This window comes from Protobothrops mucrosquamatus, unplaced genomic scaffold (genome assembly GCF_001527695.2).
Source record: "Protobothrops mucrosquamatus isolate PMUCROS unplaced genomic scaffold, P.Mucros_1.0 scaffold1885, whole genome shotgun sequence".
NCBI lineage: Eukaryota > Metazoa > Chordata > Lepidosauria > Squamata > Viperidae > Protobothrops > Protobothrops mucrosquamatus.
This window is the reverse complement of record NW_015388011.1, coordinates 69,354-87,874: the sequence shown is the minus strand read 5'-3', so window position 1 is coordinate 87,874 and position 18,521 is coordinate 69,354. Positions and strand designations below refer to the sequence as shown.

General features: G+C 34.0%; 1 protein-coding gene across 1 annotated transcript; it reads left to right on the top strand.

The window, feature by feature from the left end:
- The first annotated feature begins 221 nt into the window (after nucleotides 1–221).
- AASDHPPT (aminoadipate-semialdehyde dehydrogenase-phosphopantetheinyl transferase) lies at nucleotides 222–16,844 on the top strand. The gene is made up of 6 exons (XM_015823487.1): nucleotides 222–417; nucleotides 2,784–3,009; nucleotides 9,327–9,448; nucleotides 10,746–10,907; nucleotides 11,974–12,051; nucleotides 16,679–16,844. The coding sequence occupies exons 1-6, from the start codon at nucleotides 274–276 to the stop codon at nucleotides 16,829–16,831; spliced, it is 885 nt and encodes a 294-aa protein (XP_015678973.1). The 5' UTR covers nucleotides 222–273; the 3' UTR covers nucleotides 16,832–16,844.
- The last annotated feature ends 1,677 nt before the right edge of the window (nucleotides 16,845–18,521 follow it).

Below are 18,521 nucleotides of genomic sequence, written 5' to 3'. Positions count from 1 at the left end.
TAGAATAATAATTTGCTTGCCTTTAAACTTCTTTTAAACTTCTAAAACACTTTGTGGTCTAGTGAATAACTAGATAAATTTAGTGTTGTAACCACAGGTTTGCATTTGTGATAACCCTATGAGGGAGGGTAGAATAAAGCAATGATAGCTACGCTCTCCAAACCAGAGCCAGAAATTTCAAAAGTTTGGTCAACTTTGCTTCTCTTTTCCAGATGATTGGAATATGTATGCTTGACATCATCACTTTTTAGGGTGTCCTTGGAGCGCCTCACCATGGAAAGTATACGTTGGGCATTTTCATACCGCGCCTGGGCCCCTTGCTGTGAGGAATGGTTGTTGGCCATGCGCCTTGTGCAGCCTGAAGAGAAAAAGCGCATTGAACAGTTTGTTTTTGGTCGGGATGCCAAAGCTGCTATGGTACACTCTTATTCACCCTTTCAAACATACTGTTTGCTTTGGAAATTTTAGAATAGACAAGTACATTAAACCTCTATGATTTAATGCTCATCATTCAGGGCTACACTGGATACCAAGCCAAATATCAGTAGTGTTGCTCTTGCTGCATGAGAGGGGCAACTAGAAATTTTACATGTATGAGATCATCAAACTTCTAGTACCTGTCTCCAGCTTTCCTCTGGCCATTACATAACATAGAAATTTTGGCTGAAAACTTCATGTAGGCTGAGGCACACAGTAGGAGAGGTTTTAGTGGTAGTATTATTTTTAAAAATAGTGTAGTATTCTTCTAGGGTTTTAGTAACATCTCATAGTTTAGTAACAAGCTGAGTCTTCATAAAAGGCTGAAATTATGCTCTACAGATGGAGCTGAAGTTCTGGAGATAACACAAATGCATTTGTATCAATATATTTTATTCAATAATAGTAGGAAATGTAGAATCCAATCATTCAATACATAAATAAATCTAATTTGAAAATTCATTTTGGATGTTTATAGAGAAGTATGTGTCTGGGCACAGACCATAATTAGATTTTTTTCAGTATAACAAAAGTCACCCATTTCATGACAAAATAAGCATTTCATATTTCTCTTGCTTACATAAATTTAATCATTATGAACATAAGTTGACTTCAGTCAGTTAAACTGAAGAAAAGCCAAATGCTTCAAATTCCATTGATGCTTCTACTATTTCATTTTTTAAAAATAGTGTTCTGATAGTATCTAATTCCTAAAAATAGTGATTTTTTGCAGGGACAATCTTTTCACTGTTAGTGTTTTTAATCTTTAAAAACAATCTACTAGAGAATTAAACTTGTTTTCTGTGCCTCACAATCTGTCTCCACATTGAATTTGAAATGAAAGATAAATAGGAAAAAATTACATTGTGTCTTATAACTAAACTAGAGTATCTGTATACACATCAATTTCCTTTAAAAGATAGACTTTTATTTTTCTTAAAATATAGTACTCATTAGTTTGCTATTTATCACTATAGGTCATCCTCTTGAGACTTCATTAAGTAAAGTGTTCACTAAGTGAAACCACATCTATGCTTATGATCGTACTTCAGTTTTCTTTTGCTTTACAAGCCTGTAAAAATCATGAATATAAAGATTGATTATAAAGTTAATTTTTCATTGCCATCATAACTGTGAACAATTGTTGAGTCCGTTTCTAAATGAAGATTACATGTATTTCACTCAACTGAACCCTTCTTAAAAAAGAAAATAGATATTGAAATTGATAGGCCATTGCTTCATATAAGAATCCCAAATGGGTTTAGTTTCAATAATTTATAAAATATTATTCAATATTGAAATGAGGAGCTTGAATACCAATAAGAAATATGAAAAAAGTAGATTTAGGAATATATTTAAGAATGGAACAGGATACAAACTGAGGCTACAAATTCTTTATAAATCTGTTTCATCGCAAATAAAAGAACTATCATGGACAATCATTCTAAATATTATAGTATCCTAGTCAGATTGTCCCATATTAATAAAATAGTCTCTTCAGATTATTGGAGGGAATTCAGATTCATTTTCACTTATGTCATAAAATAAGGAAATAAGTTGATTTACTGTTCTGGAAATTAGAACTCAGCAGTTAGCATCAGAAAAATATTTTTGATCCATCAAATGAGACATTAAAACAAAAATTGTTGGTATGTGATTTTATGATGGCAACTTGTCATATTATAGTCAAGTTTTTGAAAAATTTGGATGGGAAAATTTAGACTGTTTACATGTAAGGGGATGGAGTGTTGCATTATTGGGAAAAATGACATAATAATCGAGTCAGGCAAAGTTAGAATTATCTGCAGATAAGCATATTTGTCAATTTTATAAATATAAATACTGTTAATGGATATATAACATGGGAAATGTGAAAAAGCTCTTATCAAAATATTTAATTTAGTATATGGAGCTGGTACATATAATTGATTCATATATTTCAAAATTAAAAACTATATTTTTAAGTCTCAAATATTGCTTAAAAATGAAGGTCAAGTCTCTACTTTGCCATGAAACTTTCTCTTGTTCTCTTAGCCTAGCCTACTTCATAAGATGATTTTGTCGATAGGAATAGAACAATTTCTTTTTAAGTTCTTGGAAGAAGCACAGAAGTTTTACTAAAATATTGTAGTTGCAATACTGAATCCATTCATTTTACTTTTTAAAAAAAGATAACTGAATTGTCATTTACTGTACTTCATAAGATGTAGTCCAAATGTTTTTCAAGCAAATAATATTTTAGTACATTTTTACTCAGATGGAGCAATTTACATGTTGTGAATGGTTTTGTTCATTTTATTTCGCAGGCTGGCCGCCTGATGATAAGAAAATTGATTGCGGAAAAGCTGAAGATTCCTTGGAACAAAATACAGCTACAAAGGACTTCACAAGGCAAACCTGTCCTTGTAAATGCATTAAGCAGCATCCAATCCAATTTCAGCTTTAATATTTCTCATCAAGGAAATTACACTGTACTTGCAGCGGAACCTGATTGTCAGGTTGGCATTGATATCATGAAGACTACAATGCCAGGTAATGGGACATGACACATCTATGTCCTATCCTAGGATGGGAATGAGAAGGGCTTCTGCCTGCTTAATATTATTTAAATCACAACATTCCATTTTTAAAAAAATGATAGTTATGGATTCTCTTTTCACTTGATTGCACATTATTAGAACTGCTTAAATCTTAGGATTAGAATGGGCAAATGGTTGCTGAAAATATGTAAACAAACCCAGTATATAATTGAAAGTACAAATACAAAAGTGCAATTAAAATTCTTCCACAGCCATGAAACCTACTGAGTAATCTGAGTTGCTTGCAGGATTGTTGTTGTTACGTTGAAAGGGAGAATTGCAGAGGGTACTTTTTGAAGAAAAAATAATAGATGAATTTGAGCATGGCAAGACATAAATTTTACAACATTGAGAGTATAGCTTCCATTGCTTCAGTCATCATGTCAGGTGTTGAAAATCATAGTTGACACATCTGGAGAACAAAAGCCTGCCTTATAATAACAGTATCTGTGATAACAGGTGTCATCACAAGGAAAACCACATGGTGGTGTAGTTGTTCTACCAAACACTTCAGATCTGGTGAAGAGAATAAGATTTCAAAATGCTAGTGCATATCTATGCAGGATTGTCATTTTAGTACCAGACTCCTTAATTTTTGTTCTATAAAGAGGAATGAGTAGCAATCTTTAAAACACAATTTTCAGAGATTCAGATGAGAAAACTGCAGTTCCCAGATTCTCAAGAGACTGATTCTGTCTTTCTCTATAGAATATATAGTCTGTTCTATAGTAGAGAATAGTATGTTTGATATGTCCATTGTGTAGTTTTTCTTTAGAAAACAAGCCACTTGATTACTTGTCCTTTTGAATTAGTTTTCTAGTAATTCTGTCTAATACTGGTATCAACAGTTTCTTTTTATTTACCTATTTTTTGCAAAATCGTGCTTTTTGTCAGCAGTTTTCAATATAATATGTTGTACATTCCCATTAAATGCATTCTTTTTGGATAGAAGACAGGAGGGCTGTATATGTAGGGTGAGATCTGCAAAATGAGTTATGAATTCTGCCAAAATGTTTTCCATACTGCAAAGCTTCCATTAGTTGAAAGCTAATTTATGTATAAGAAATCAGTAACAATGTAAACCGAAATTTTAAACACAAACAAAACATTGTTCAGTCATCCATTTGTGACTCCAGATTAATGCAGGAGGAAGCATCACCCAACCCCACTTTAACTCTACTCTAAATGGAATACCTTCATTTCTCCATGGAATCCTAATTCCACCTGGTTTTAGAATCTGGATGCCACAGTGCAGAATCTTCCTACTTGTTTGCTTTTCACAGTGGTTACATCTGTTGCCAATTGGGCCCGCAATACTTGCTGATGTCGTTCATCCATCTTGTTTTAAGTCTCTTTCATGGACACTTTTTATCAAATGGAATCCATGAGCCGTGGTGGCGCAGTGGTTAGAATGCAGTACTGCAGGCTACTTCTGCTGACTGCCAGCTGCCAGCAGTTCGGCAGTTCGATTCTGACTGGCTCAAAGTTGACTCAGCCTTCCATCCTTCCGAGGTTGGTAAAATGAGGATCCAGATTGTTGGGGGCAATATGCTGGGTAAACCACTTAGAAAAGACTGTAAAGCACTGTGAAGTATATAAGTCTAAGTGCTATTGCTATTCTATGACTTCCTTGGTCCACCTGCCATCAGTTCTTCTTGCTATGTGACAGCCCATTTCCATTTCAGTTCTTTTACTCTCTTGATGATATTGTATACTTTCATTTGTTCTCTAATCCAGAGGTCCCAAAACGTTTGGGGACCAGGGACCGGTTTCATGGAGAAAGGTTTTTCTGCGGACTGGAGAGTGCGTGATTTTGTGGGCTGACTGCATCTCACGGATGGGGTTTTGCTTGTTTGTGCAGACCAGTTGCTGGCATGCTATCACCCAGTACCGGTCCATGGACCAGGGGCTGGAAACCCCTGCTCTAATCCATGTGCAGGTCTTTCCATCCTGTCTTGTAATGCCGAGCATGTATCTTTCTATGGCTCTTTGTGCCACTCATAGCTTTCGTATTGCATTAAAGTATGTTACTAAAAGTGAATTGTTCTATCTATTTCAGATTTTTTTGTTTCCTTTTTTAAAATTTCCTTTTGCAGTATTTTTCTAGTCACAGTAAACCCTTGTGTCTGGTGAAGGAGGGGAAGCTTCTTTATATTGGTTTAGGGCAATTATTGCATTTGAATTATTTTCCATGAGTGGGAATGCATACAAAATTATATTTTTGGCACTGTGAAATATAACATGATTGAAGGCTTTGAACTAGTGCTCAATTTTCTGATAGCATTGAATTGTGCTCCATATTTTATGTCTGCCATTGTAACTTAAAAATGATAAACATTATCACAACAAAGTCAAAGTAATGGTTTTGAGATACGGTACTGTGCTTTTGGCTCTTGGAGAATGCAGTGAAGATTGTACTGGATGTGATGTTAATTTTCGTACCTAAATTATTGCTGTGAGATTACTTGTAAAACTATGGGATTGTAGAATGGGCAATCTTAACTCAATTTCAAAAACATTCAGAAAACAATTTATACCACTGTGATTTTCAGGTGTTAACACATGTAAAAAATAAACACCTTCATTTTTCACATCCTTGATTCAAAGGTCATTCGGCCAGCGGGATTAGAGCGCTAATTTCTAAATCTGTAGCCCTCTAACCATTATTTCATTGGATGGATAAGAACCTTAATAATAAGCAGAATTTGTTATTGGCAAGGTTTTCACATGTGAAGTAGTTGTGAGCTTTCTTGCCCGTGGAATAATAAATTTTCAGAAGCATGGATCAAAGATTAACTGAGATAGTTTTATTTAGAATGGAAACAAAAGTTCAAGAAAGAAGGTCTTGAGTTCTGACTTGATTTGTAAATAATAATATTGCAGAGGAGAAAACAGCTAATCCTGAATTCCAGTGATAATAAATTATGTCAGAGCACATCAGAATATGTATTAATTGGAAATGCTGGGCCTTATGGGAAGCATGGCTTTGTATTGATGCTTTAAAAGAGAAAGATGCAAACTTAAATGCTTTTTATGTGCTTAAAAAAGAACACAATATTTAGAACTCCAGTTTTCCTTGAGGAAGAATTATAAATTCTCACGTTCAAGAACAAGTTTAGATTTTATGACCCAGCAGGTTTTTTTATTTAAAATATTTCAAATGGGGAAATATAATTAATGAATTTTAAGTTGCTGATAAGAAGTTTCACAACATGAACACTGCGAAAATAAAAGGCAATGTTTCCAAATGCTATTTTATTAATAGGAGCATCACAACTCTTATTTTCTTAATCCAAAGGTATCTCTTAGGTTTTAAAACTTAAGAAATTAAAATATGAATGTTATGCTCTCTTTAGTAATACGTTATTTGTCCTCAGCTTAACTTTGTGCAGTCTTCTCCAGATGCTCCAGGACTGAATGTCCTTCGTTCTAAATCTTCTTTCTGGAAATCACTGATTTTGCCACTTTGTTTATAGCAGGCTCATGGCAGGGGGCAGATAGAAATGGTATAAATAGAGAAAGAATCATGACATTCTCTAAACTCTACTCAGCAATTGACTGGAGTAATCAGCATCTTTGTCTTTCTGTATATTTACTTCTCCAACTAATCTAGAGTCAAAGCGGTAATGATTTTCTCTGTTTAAACTTCTATTTTAAAAAAATAATTTGTATTTTAATTTAAATATGGTTTAAAATAGTTTAAATATACTAAAAAAAAGCTATCAGCCTTGACTGTCCTATGGGCAGAAAGGCTAGCTAGCAATAGAGGAAGGAAATAATTTTGAGGAGTCATTACATAAATCCCTGAGTAGAATGAATACAAGTATTTTTTCCATTAATCCACAAATGCTAATTTGGCACTCTGCAGTTGAATTGACACTACAACTCTCAGAAATCCCTGGGACGTGCAGAATTAAGGAAAACTGTACCAGGTAATTCTTAAGATGTTGATTACCTGATTTTCTTTGCCAACAAAAAAAAGAGAAGAAAGTGAAATGTAGTTGTAGCAAACATACAACTCACCAAACAACTGAAACATTGACTTTCTGAAAACAAAAAAAAAATTGTTTCATTGGAAATTGCCATGTTCCCCATCATTTTAATTTTAATGATATGGTATCAGGATAACAACAAAATAAACAACCAGAGGGTTTTCAAGATAGTTATCTGGACAACAAGTCTGCCATTAATTTCACTATGTTTTCATCCTTATAAATTCCAGTTTGAAATTCATAAGGATTAACCTGATGTATTTTGGTGATTTATCAAGTGAACTGATAATCTGTTTTCATTTAATTCTTTCCTACCCCAACAACCATCACCTTTTGCCATTTGCCTCAACTGTGAAAACTTTATGTTGCTTTAAATTGATTCTGCTATTATACTGAGAATTCTCTAATGTATTTTTATAGAATTGTATTACTACTGGCTTTTTTATTAACTTTATTTTAAACCTTTGTCTTCAAAATTCTTTTCTCCCCTCCTGGCTACAAGATAATCTAAAGAAATATATATTTAAAGGAAACTAATTCTGTTTTTTATAGGTATTATCCCCAATTATAACACCAGTTACATATCTTTATTTTTAATTTGTAAAAATAAAAAGTATAATTTATACAGGCCCATTTCATGATTTTTCTTTACTTCTTTTTTTTTTTTAATCCTCATTCTCTTCATTCTTCTCAGCAGTGATGATCTCTCATTTGGACATTTGTTGCTTCTGGAGATCTTCATTTCCCCTTTGTGTGGCCTGCTGGAAAGAAAGTCCAAAAAATTGATGGGTCCAGAAAACTTTTTTTTCTTCAAAAATTCTTAAATTTATCTTAAATTTAATGATTTGTAAAAATCATTCAATCTTTAAAAAAAACACAAGTAGAATATCTAATGAAACTCTATTTTTGACAACAGATGTGAATGGCACCCATAAAAGGCTATTTTAATAGCTATTCCTATTAAAGATTTTAGACTTCTAGCCAGGGCTAATTCAGATATAACACTGACTCGTTACTAAGATTGATAAGTAACAATCAGCCTTAAAAATGTAAGCTGCCTCTGTTCGCTAAAGAAAAATCCGTGTTTTCCTTGCCCTGTTTTCTCTCCCTTAATGATAAAAAGAAAGAAGTTCTTTGGATCTTCTTGGATCAGAACATCAGTCCATCTAGTTTTGCCCTCTGCTTACATGTTGAATGCTCCAGTGTCTTCAAGAAACTCATCAGTGGGAAAACAAAAACATACAGTATATTTCTGTTAGTGGCTCATACGTATATATTGCCAGTTATCAAGTTTGACTTAAAAGTGTTTATAGTTTATTTTACTAGATTTTATCTAATTATTGTTTAAATCTAGTTCTAGCTGTGGTGAGATCTTATAGAAATGATTTTCAGAAATTAATTTATGTAAATTATGTATGTATTTATGTATTAATTTATGTATATTCAGCAGGGAGAAAATAATCTCCCTGCTGAATATAATTAAGAATTCATTGATCCTAACTTTAACCAGAAATTATTCAAAACCAACCCTCAAAAAGAAAGGTTTTAATTGAAAGTGATTATGTTTAAGTCGGCAAATTAATCAGAGTGAAAAGAAAATAACTGTTAAGCCATTTATCCAAAACTCAGATAGTGTTATTTTCTAATTTTTTTAATTAGATCACACATTTATCCCATTGTGAACTTAACTACTGACTTGAACTACAAAAAAAGACTTTTATCAGTAGGCGAGTGTGTTTTCTAAATGTAAATATCCCAGTTTCCATCAATATAATTGTCACGGGCTTGTGTACCTGAGAAAGAACTTTATCTGAAACCCTAAAGACTCACTCTCTATTTGTACTGTTGAAGGTAAACAACTAGATCCAATTCAGTGGCTTGGATTACAAAACATGCTAAGCTATAGAATTTTTTTTGCCTTGATTTATGGAATAAACTACAAGTATCTAGATCAGGGGTAGGCAACCTTGGCTTTTTTATGACTCGTGGACTTCAACTCCCAGAATTCCTCAGCCAGCCATGCTGAGGGGAAAAGGAGAGGTTTCCATGCTTAGCCATGCTGGCTCAGGAATTCTGGGAGTTGAAGTTGCCTACCTCTGATCTAGATTAACACAGCAAGTTACGCCATAAAGTAAGGATTAAAAATCTCAGCATATTAAGTTCATACATTATACTAATATGCTTTATGTAGACCTGACAATGCAGCAAATGATTTCAGCTAGTGTTAATTTCAGTGGTCTCTTACCATTTCCCTATTTTACTGTTTTTTTAATTTCAGGAAGTGGTTCAATTCCCGATTTCTTTCAGCTTATGAAACGGCAGTTCACAGAAGAAGAATGGCAAGTTATCAAGTCCATGAAGAATGAATGGCTTCAGTTGGATATGTTTCATAGGCACTGGGTAATAAAATTTATTGTTTATAGTCAATTAATATAGTCCATGTTCAAGCATGTAAGCATTCCTTTTTTTGAGAACACTTCTTAGAATGTGAAATGTCTATTTTGAAAACTTTCTGGAAGAATTCTACAACAATCCAGAAAACTGGAATTAATCATTTTTTCAGAAAAGGTAATTCTGGCTGTCCCAGTTGTATCTTGGCCTTTGTTCAAAACGTTTAGGGGTAGGTATACTAAAAGATTATTTTCTATTTGATTATTCCAACAATCTTGTTTGACAATTTAAGTTGTAGAAGAGTGATTCACCCAATGATATCAGATTTAATCCAGGTCTTACAAATTTAATTTCCAAATGTTTGATCCATGAAACCAACACAATCTTAACACCCAGTACCTAGGAATACATAGTATATTATATTTTGTTGCTAGTTTCTTCATTATGCCAATGGACCTGAATTTCCAGGACATATTGGTAATTCTTTGACAACTATTTGAGAACTACTTTGGCCAGCTCAAATGAAGATAAATTAGACTATATCGTCTACCTCTTACAAAAAATATATTTGCAAAGAGTAAATGAACCCTTCTATTGATAAAAAAAATAATAGCTGTTCAGATCTTCCTTTCCTTTTCCATCCTAATTTTTTTTCTTTTATCTCTTTTCTATTAGACTGTGAATCTCTTCACAGGAATTACCTTACTTTTCAGTACCTGCACAATGCTTAGAACATATTAGGCATTTCTGTCTGCAATTGTGACTGGGGAGTTGAGCATTGACAGCTTTGGAGGGAAGAAGGGCATAGCCCTTTCATTCCTACCGCTGCCCATTCTTAGAATGTTGCCCATGCTCACGGGAATTAAGCTTCTTCAAAGCTTTCATTGGCCTAATTTATAATAGAGGCTAGCAGCATCCTGAAAGAATACAAAGAAGGTGGAAATAGAAGGAATAGAAAAAAATGTGAAAAGGAGTGGTTAAAAATGAAATCTAAGTCAAGAATTGAAAAGACTATGAAATTATAGTCCAACATACTAAAAAACTGTTAAGTTCAAGACAGCTTTTATAGATTCACAAATAGAAAGTGTCAGGAGTAGTAGTTGTTCCAATTTAATAATTAAAGTTGTCCTTCCACTAATTTCAAAATGATGTATATATAATTACTAAATAAATGTGTAAAGAGAAGGAATAGTGTCTAGCATGACTGGTTTAGTGGGGTAATTAATGCCTAGAAATGATTCAGAAAGATTTACAAACCTATACTTATACACACAATGACCTCTTGTGTTTGAATGTCAAACTTTAGGCATTAAAAGAGAGCTTCATAAAAGCCATTGGTGTTGGAATAGGATTTGACCTTCAAAGGATAGAGTTTAATGTGTCGCCAGTGGAACTGGAAGTAGGAAAAACATACAATGAAACTGTTATACTCTTGGATGGTGAAGAAGAAAAGCAGTGGACATTTGAGGTATGATTTTAATTTACAAGCTATTCCCTAGATCCATCATACATATTGAACTGAAACATAATAGATTTGCATTGATATAAATGATACTGTCTCTAGCATTATTAGCATCTACCTCCTGATTAGCTAAAATCTTTCGCCCTCTTTCACTTTATCCTATAACTTTAGCAGCAACATATTTTTGGCATCAGATATAAATGACTGAGTCTGAAGTATGAAGTTACCATCTGACTTTTGGCACCTTGATGTAACGATTGGGTTGAAGAATGAGCTTTCCTAATGAAATGTAACATTTTCCCAAGACAAATAAAAATAAATAACTGCCACAATTCCTATTACTCATCCCCAATTGAAGCATCTTTTAAACTTCTAACGTTTGTAATCTACATGAGGTTATGACAATAGCGTCAGATTCATTAGATTTTTTTTTAAATGAAGTAATATGGAAGTCACAGAAAAATGCCCTTTTAACTTCTAGGTTATGGAATTCAGTTCTTGTTTTGAAACATGAAATTTGAAAATGAAACAAATGTCATCTTGTATTTTAAATAAGGGTCAAGAAAGAAATTGGACTGCATCTTTACCATCCATACTGTTCTTTGGACGATAATGTTCTTTAGGTGGTATGGTACATGTCCTCGTAGTCATCAGCATCACCAAGTTTTGTTGTTTTACTTGTTAAATGAGAAACGAGGGCAAGTGCAAACAAGCATTTAGTTGAAAAAGGCTAGTTTAGGCTGTAATGTCATCAATCTTCCTGATGAAATCGCATAACTCGCCATGGCCAAGTCACTGTGGCCCACATGCCGCAGGACAATTCACTGTGCAGCAATTCAACAAATATAAAAGTTAAATCAATTTTGATAGAACCATGGTCAATAATAATAAAGAAAACTAATCCAGAAATACAAGAATTACAATAATTTTGATGAAAAGGTGGTCATAATAAAAATAATTGAATGAAACAAATAATACAGCATTGAGGTATCCCGTGGCGAGTTGGCCATAAAGCCCTTCCTGAAGCATGTAAGTCATGCCAAATCTTACTTCTGCTTTATTTGTTACTCAGGAGACCCGGTTAGATGATTGCCACCATATTGCGGTTGCTCTTGGAAGATCAGGAGAATTTGGAAAGTACCACTCTGGGGTAAATTATTCTGCAAATTTTCCTTAATTTTTATAATGTATCTGAAATTAATACTAGTTGAAATTTGTTATTTTCTGCTATATGAGGGAATGTGTTTGTCTGTGGTGGTGGGATTTTGGTTTTCATTATCAGCTCCAGTTAAATATAACAACAACAACAACAACAACAACAATAATAATAATAATAAAGTTGGAAGGGACCTTTGGAGGTCATCTATTCCAACCCCCTGCTCAGGCAGGAAACCCTATATCTGTTGATCATGTTATGTTTGAGCATGTTTTACTCCACAAAGAAGTTGCCATACTACAAAACAATTAAAAAATATTTCATTTTATTTATTTATACCCCGATCAATATTTGAACAAAAAGAGTGCTACTATATATCAAATATTTAAAAATATACAGAAATGCCTAAAATAATAGCATAAAGATGGTACCAGATAATTCTGCAAGACATGGCAACCTTACTGGGGAAAAAATGAAATTTGATCACTGGGGGAAAAATGATAATCTCCTGCACAGAGACACAATTAAGATTTCTAACAATTGGCGATTCCTAACAATTCAATCTGATTGTAATAGATTTCTCTTCTTAGGAAAATCAAAAGCTATTTAATAAGGTGAGTTGAACTAAAGATGTTCCTTAAAGGATTTGTGTCAACCAGTATTGGAGGTAACAGACCCTAAACAAGCCCCTAAAGAGTAAACAGACCAATTTCAGCCAGTTTATTTGTCTCAAAATATCTGTAATATTAAAATAAAATGTCCATTTAAAAGTTATGCCAAATTCTTCAGCAATATTTGTCCTTACATATACTTGAGGATTCTATCTTCAGTAATGTTTTCCTACAAATATTCTTTAAACTCATGTCCATCATTTATATTTCCCTGAATCGTTACTAAATCCTTAGTTTACATTGGCAGCTTTTATCAACTGATAAAGAGCTAAATTTTATCTATCTATCTATCTATCTATCTATCTATCTATCTATCTATCTATCTATCATCAAATTTATATATGACTTGCCCGTCTCACAAAAAGTGACTATGGACTTTAGATTTTTACAAACAAACAAAGTATTTTGTCAGCAATTTCATATGTTGGGTTTTTAAAAACAAGAATAAATTAATTCTGGCTATATTTCCTTTTCTATTATTAATCCCATGAATTTTTTATTTTTTTTACATCTTTTCTGTGCCCTGAATAACATTACTTATCTTGAAAGGGAATAACATGATGAGTACATTTGTGTGTGTACGATTTTATGCTCTTGTTATTTTAAAAACCTGCATTTTTAATATGAAGGCAGACAACTGCAGGCCTTCTGCTTCCCACAGCTCCTTATTTGCAGCCCCCCCCCCCCCCCAGTACATGGAGTTTCTGCAGTTGAAGCTCAGAAGCAAATTACTTTCAGCACTGCAGTTTTTTCTTGTTTTTTCCTATGAAAGTGGAAATGGAAACAGCCTCTTTGAGGAAAACAAATTCCACTACATTCCTTAAAACCCCCAAACTCCCCAAACCAGATGGAAAATCTGCCAATCTGGTAGCACAGCTTTTACCGGATTGGGAGGCTTCGAGGGAAATGGGAACTTATAAAGGGCTCTACACTACCATTCTTATCCTTTACAAAAGAAAAAAAAATCCAAGGGGAAAAAAGGCTGAATTATTATTCCATTACTTCTGCTGTTATGTCATTGCTCTAAACAACCATGGTGATATTATACACAGGGACATCACCAGATGGAGTTATACAGAAATCAAAATGAATACATTATTGGTAGGAAGAGGTTGAAGAACTCACAAAAGGGAACTATGGAATAGATCATCATCTACTTACGTGTAGGTTCCAAGTTAAGCTAAGGAAAAAAAAAAGCGCCAACCAGTTTCCAAAATATGATCCTGCGCATTTACACAGCAGTTTCAAGGAGTACATGAGGATTTGGTTGGTGTGAGCTACCCAGAGTAGCTTAAGATGGGTATAAATCTTTTAAATAAATAAATAAAATAAATTGTTTTTAAGTCCTGAATTGCTCTGATACTATGAAAGAATATTGTCCAGATTCCCAGAAAGGAAGGAGTGCATGCCAGAGGAGCAAAAGTCAGCCCAGTTTAGATATTTTATGTCGGAGAGACTTAAGATGGTCCTCCCTCGTTTTTCCCAGAGTATATGTTTAATGGTGCAAATTAGTCTGTTTTAATGGCAAGATTTCTGTCTATAGGGAAGGAACAATAAAGAAAACTTTCTTAGAAGAGAGGTCAATGTTTCTTTCTTGGTTTTGGAAGCCTGACAGGGAATCAGAAGAACTAGGAAGGGAAATCAAAATTATTAAAGATGAATATACAAAGAAAGTGCCAAAGGCCAAGAAACAAAAGAAATCAAATTAGATGTCACAATAGACAGTGGAAAGACAGCTAAAGACAAGAAAGACAAAGATCTAAGGAACAAACTTGACAAATTATTTCAGAGAGCTGCAAAGGAGACAAGAAGCAGTATTACAACAAATCTGCAAAGGCATCAAAGTTGGTAACAGACACAGAAAAACAAAGAAACTTTTCCAAAAGGACTTTAAGCTCAGAAGGAGGTTCCAGTCTCAAACTGGTATGCTGAAGGATGCCCTTTGATAGATAATAACTGATTCAAAGAAAAATGAAAGGAAGGTGTTGAAATTCCACACAGTAAATATATTGTACAGAATCAACCTCCACGGTACCATAGAAGATAACTCCCTACCTACAAGAACTAGACAAGTGTTAGATAAGTCCTTAAGTTACCAAGATGGAAACTACAGAAATTGATATAATAGCTACAGAACTATGGCAAGCAATAAAAGAAAAATCAGTAAAGGTTCTAACCAAACTATACCTGCACGCTTGGAAAATGACACAGTGGCCATTTGATTAGAAGAGGTCAGTCCAGTGTCAAAGAAAAGGTAACAGGATATGCAAATTATCATACAAAATCCTTATTTTCACATGCTATCAAAATGGAAAAGACCAAAGAACACAAGGCATTTTTCACTGGATAATTGAGAAAGCCCAAAATAACAAAAACAGTGTGTGCTTTGTTGCCTATAGAAAATACTTTGTGTTGATTATGAGGAATATGCTTAGAAAATAAGAAGCTCAGAACATTTCTTTATTCTCATGCAAAACCTATATGCAGGACAGGAGGTCATATTATGGACCTCACATGATGGACTAATGGAGAAGACTGTATCTAGGTTGGCAAAGGAGTGAGAAAGGATTGTATACTCTCCCCTTAACTATTATTTATTCAAATTACATGCAACATATATATTGAGGGAACTGAAATGGAAGAAAATGTAATTTAAAAGCCGGAAGAAGAAATATCAATAATATACTATGCTGATGATACTACTCTGATAGCCCCAAAATTCAAAGCACGTGCAAGCTCAAGATCCACAATGAGCAACTGGGACTAAAAGTAAGAAGATCAAACCAATAGTAACAGATATAACCAGCTTTAGAACTGACAATGAAGATATTGAAGGGGTAGGTAGCTACTACCTTTTAGAATCACCAACCGTAAAAAAGTAATATTTATATATGCCACAGGGTAGTACGCAACAGAGCAGCCGTGAAGATTGCTGATCAAAGATAAGAATTGTGCAAACCATGGTATTCCCTGTGGCACTTTACAGAAGCAAAAGCTGGATTTTGAAGAACCAGGATAGAAAGAGTATTGACACTTTTGAACCTTGGGATCTGAAAAGACTTTAAAAATATCATGGATAGCCAAGCAAACAAATAGATCATTGAACGCATCAACTCACGAGAACTCACTCAAGATACACATTACCAGGCTCAAATGATCGTACTTCAGACACATAAGGGGGAAATCTAGTTCTCTGTCGAAGTTGAAAAAAATGAAAGGAAAGAGAAGAGGATGACCAGCAGCAGAGTGTATTGACTCAATTATAGCAGTTATGAATGCACCGTTGGAAAATCTGAAGGACCAGATCCTCCTGGAAGAAATCCTTGTGGTCAGAAAATAGATTGCAGCCCCTGATTTTTTTAAAAAAAGTTCCCAGCCCTATTTATTGGCCTCTTGGCATTTATTTTCTGTTTGCTTGTGATCCATTTTTCTCGTTTGGGGGATATTTCCATTTCCTTAAAGGAGTACTATTTTTATAATCATTTTCTTGACAGTGAAAATTATTCATATTAAATTCTTGGACTTGGAAAGTACCTTTCTTGATCTATGATGCACATTCTAACTCAATTACTATCAGTGTGTTGATGACTAATCTGCAAGTAATCTAGAGACATTTGACTTCTTGATTTTCCATTTAACTTCTTTTTTTAACAGTTTTTTTACAGCATTGAAATCAGATGTGACTGCTTTGGAATTCTTGAGCAATTTTCCAGTCTACTTATAAATTAAACTTGGTAGCACTATGATCGCTATTTTTACTGAGATGAGCTTTTACATCTTGAATTCTTTAGGATCTGTATCAAATTTGAACATACTGGTTGACCTGAAAATTGTTTATTTGCTTTGTCTTTCATTTCACGTATGCAAAAAATTTATATTTTTAAGAGGAGTAATTCCAGTCTTGCTTCTCAACCAGAAAAATCTTAATTCATTTTTTCCCCTTCTTTTAGATGATTCCCACCAATAAAACTGCATTTACAATACTGACTTTCAATGATTTAGTCGCCTCCGCTATTCCTCTTGCACCAGAAGATCCTGCTTGCTGGGAAAGCTTTTGTTCTAGACAGGAAATGCCAACACGACAGAGTTGTACCCCAAGATGACAGAAGCTGGATTTACTGGGGGGGGGGGGGAATTGAAAGCCTTCAGTGGCTGCAAATTGTTATTTTACCAACAGCTAATTGGTATGGAAATGAATGGCGCGAGGGAGAATACTTGAGGGAAAAAACTTTTTAAAATTGCTTTTCTTGCTGTGTATACATTTGTAAATATTTTCCCATATCTCTCAGATTTGATTTAACTGTTCTGTGGCTTAACTTGTATAAGTGGCTGGTTCTTCTTTCTCTGTAATGAAAGAATTGGTATATTTCCATTGACTCCTACACATGTATCAGGGCATGTATCTATTTTCTCTATTGAATGGCCTATGTAATTGCAGGAGATTCTGCAATACAGGTAAGGGTGCATGTCTACTTCTTCATGAAAGAACTATGCTGATAAGGCATTATGTGATGAACTTCAATTTCCCCAATAATCACCTTTATATCTTATATATTCAAATTTACTACCCAACCATATAATGGAAATGAGTGGGAGAAGAAAAGTGCAAGGCCATGTTAACTATTTCTAACCCAGAATAAGTGGTCTCTAGTTGCCTATCATGACAGAGAAGACCTAAATATGGTGTCCTGTAATATTAAAGGAAATACTTAGACCTTATGCAAGCCTATCTATATAACTTACAGAGTTGCCAAGGTTGGTATATCTAATAAATGTGGATGTGAGAAAGGAAATAAACACAGCAGCTTTTGAGTTATGTACTGTATTTCCAGATAATGATAAGAAGTAATGAAAACAAACTCCTGTATAACATGTGGTTTAATATATCTCCTAGCTATAACAGTAGATGGTTGTCTTGAGTTTTATACCTTCTACTTTCTGGACTATTTCTTTTTCAGAACTGAAATTTCATGTATATGTGTAAAGTATGTTCTGAGTCTGAGAAATGATCCTATCTCCTGGATTGCAGTGGAGCCCTAGACATGTCAACCAGGAAAATAATCTTAGTTGCTTTCACGGCTTAAGTACATGGAGTGTCTGGACCTGGGTTCCACATCCAGTCTCCAAAAAAGATTCAAAGAATAAAGGATATGAAAAATCTGTTATTGAGAATTTAAAAAGTTATTATCAGTCAGAGTAGGCATTGTGAGAGTAGATCTTAAGCCCCCAGTGTGGCATCACTGAACACCATTATACTCCTGAAACTTCTTTAGGTGTTTATCAGACTCAATAATCCATTATTTTTTAAGGTTCTTCTAGTTACAAATAGATGTACAGTACCATTCTCAACCATGTTTTTTTTATTTTCAAAGATGTCCCTTGGCTTTATGTAAAACCAAAGGCTTTTAGGCAAAACCTAAACATGGGGAATGGACTCACCAGTTTGCCTTCTGTTAAATGGAAGTTTTGTTATTCATTCCGCTCACTATGACATCCTTTTTTTTAAGGCTTCATAATACATTCTCAAAATTCTAAATGTACTCAAAGACCCCCAAAAGATATGAGTCAAGATGGACCAATAGAAGACAGCAAGCAAGCTTCAGTGTTCTTCAGTACCATGGAGAGATCCTGGAGAGTAAATGAACTTTCTCTGACATTTTCAGGCCCTTGTGAGCAACATATTAGGAGTTGAACTTTTCTACCATCAAATGCCATCATCTTCAAAAGCCTAAATCTCATAAATTGCTAAAACATTTAGCAAAAATGGGGGGAGGGATTTGGTGCTAATAAGGA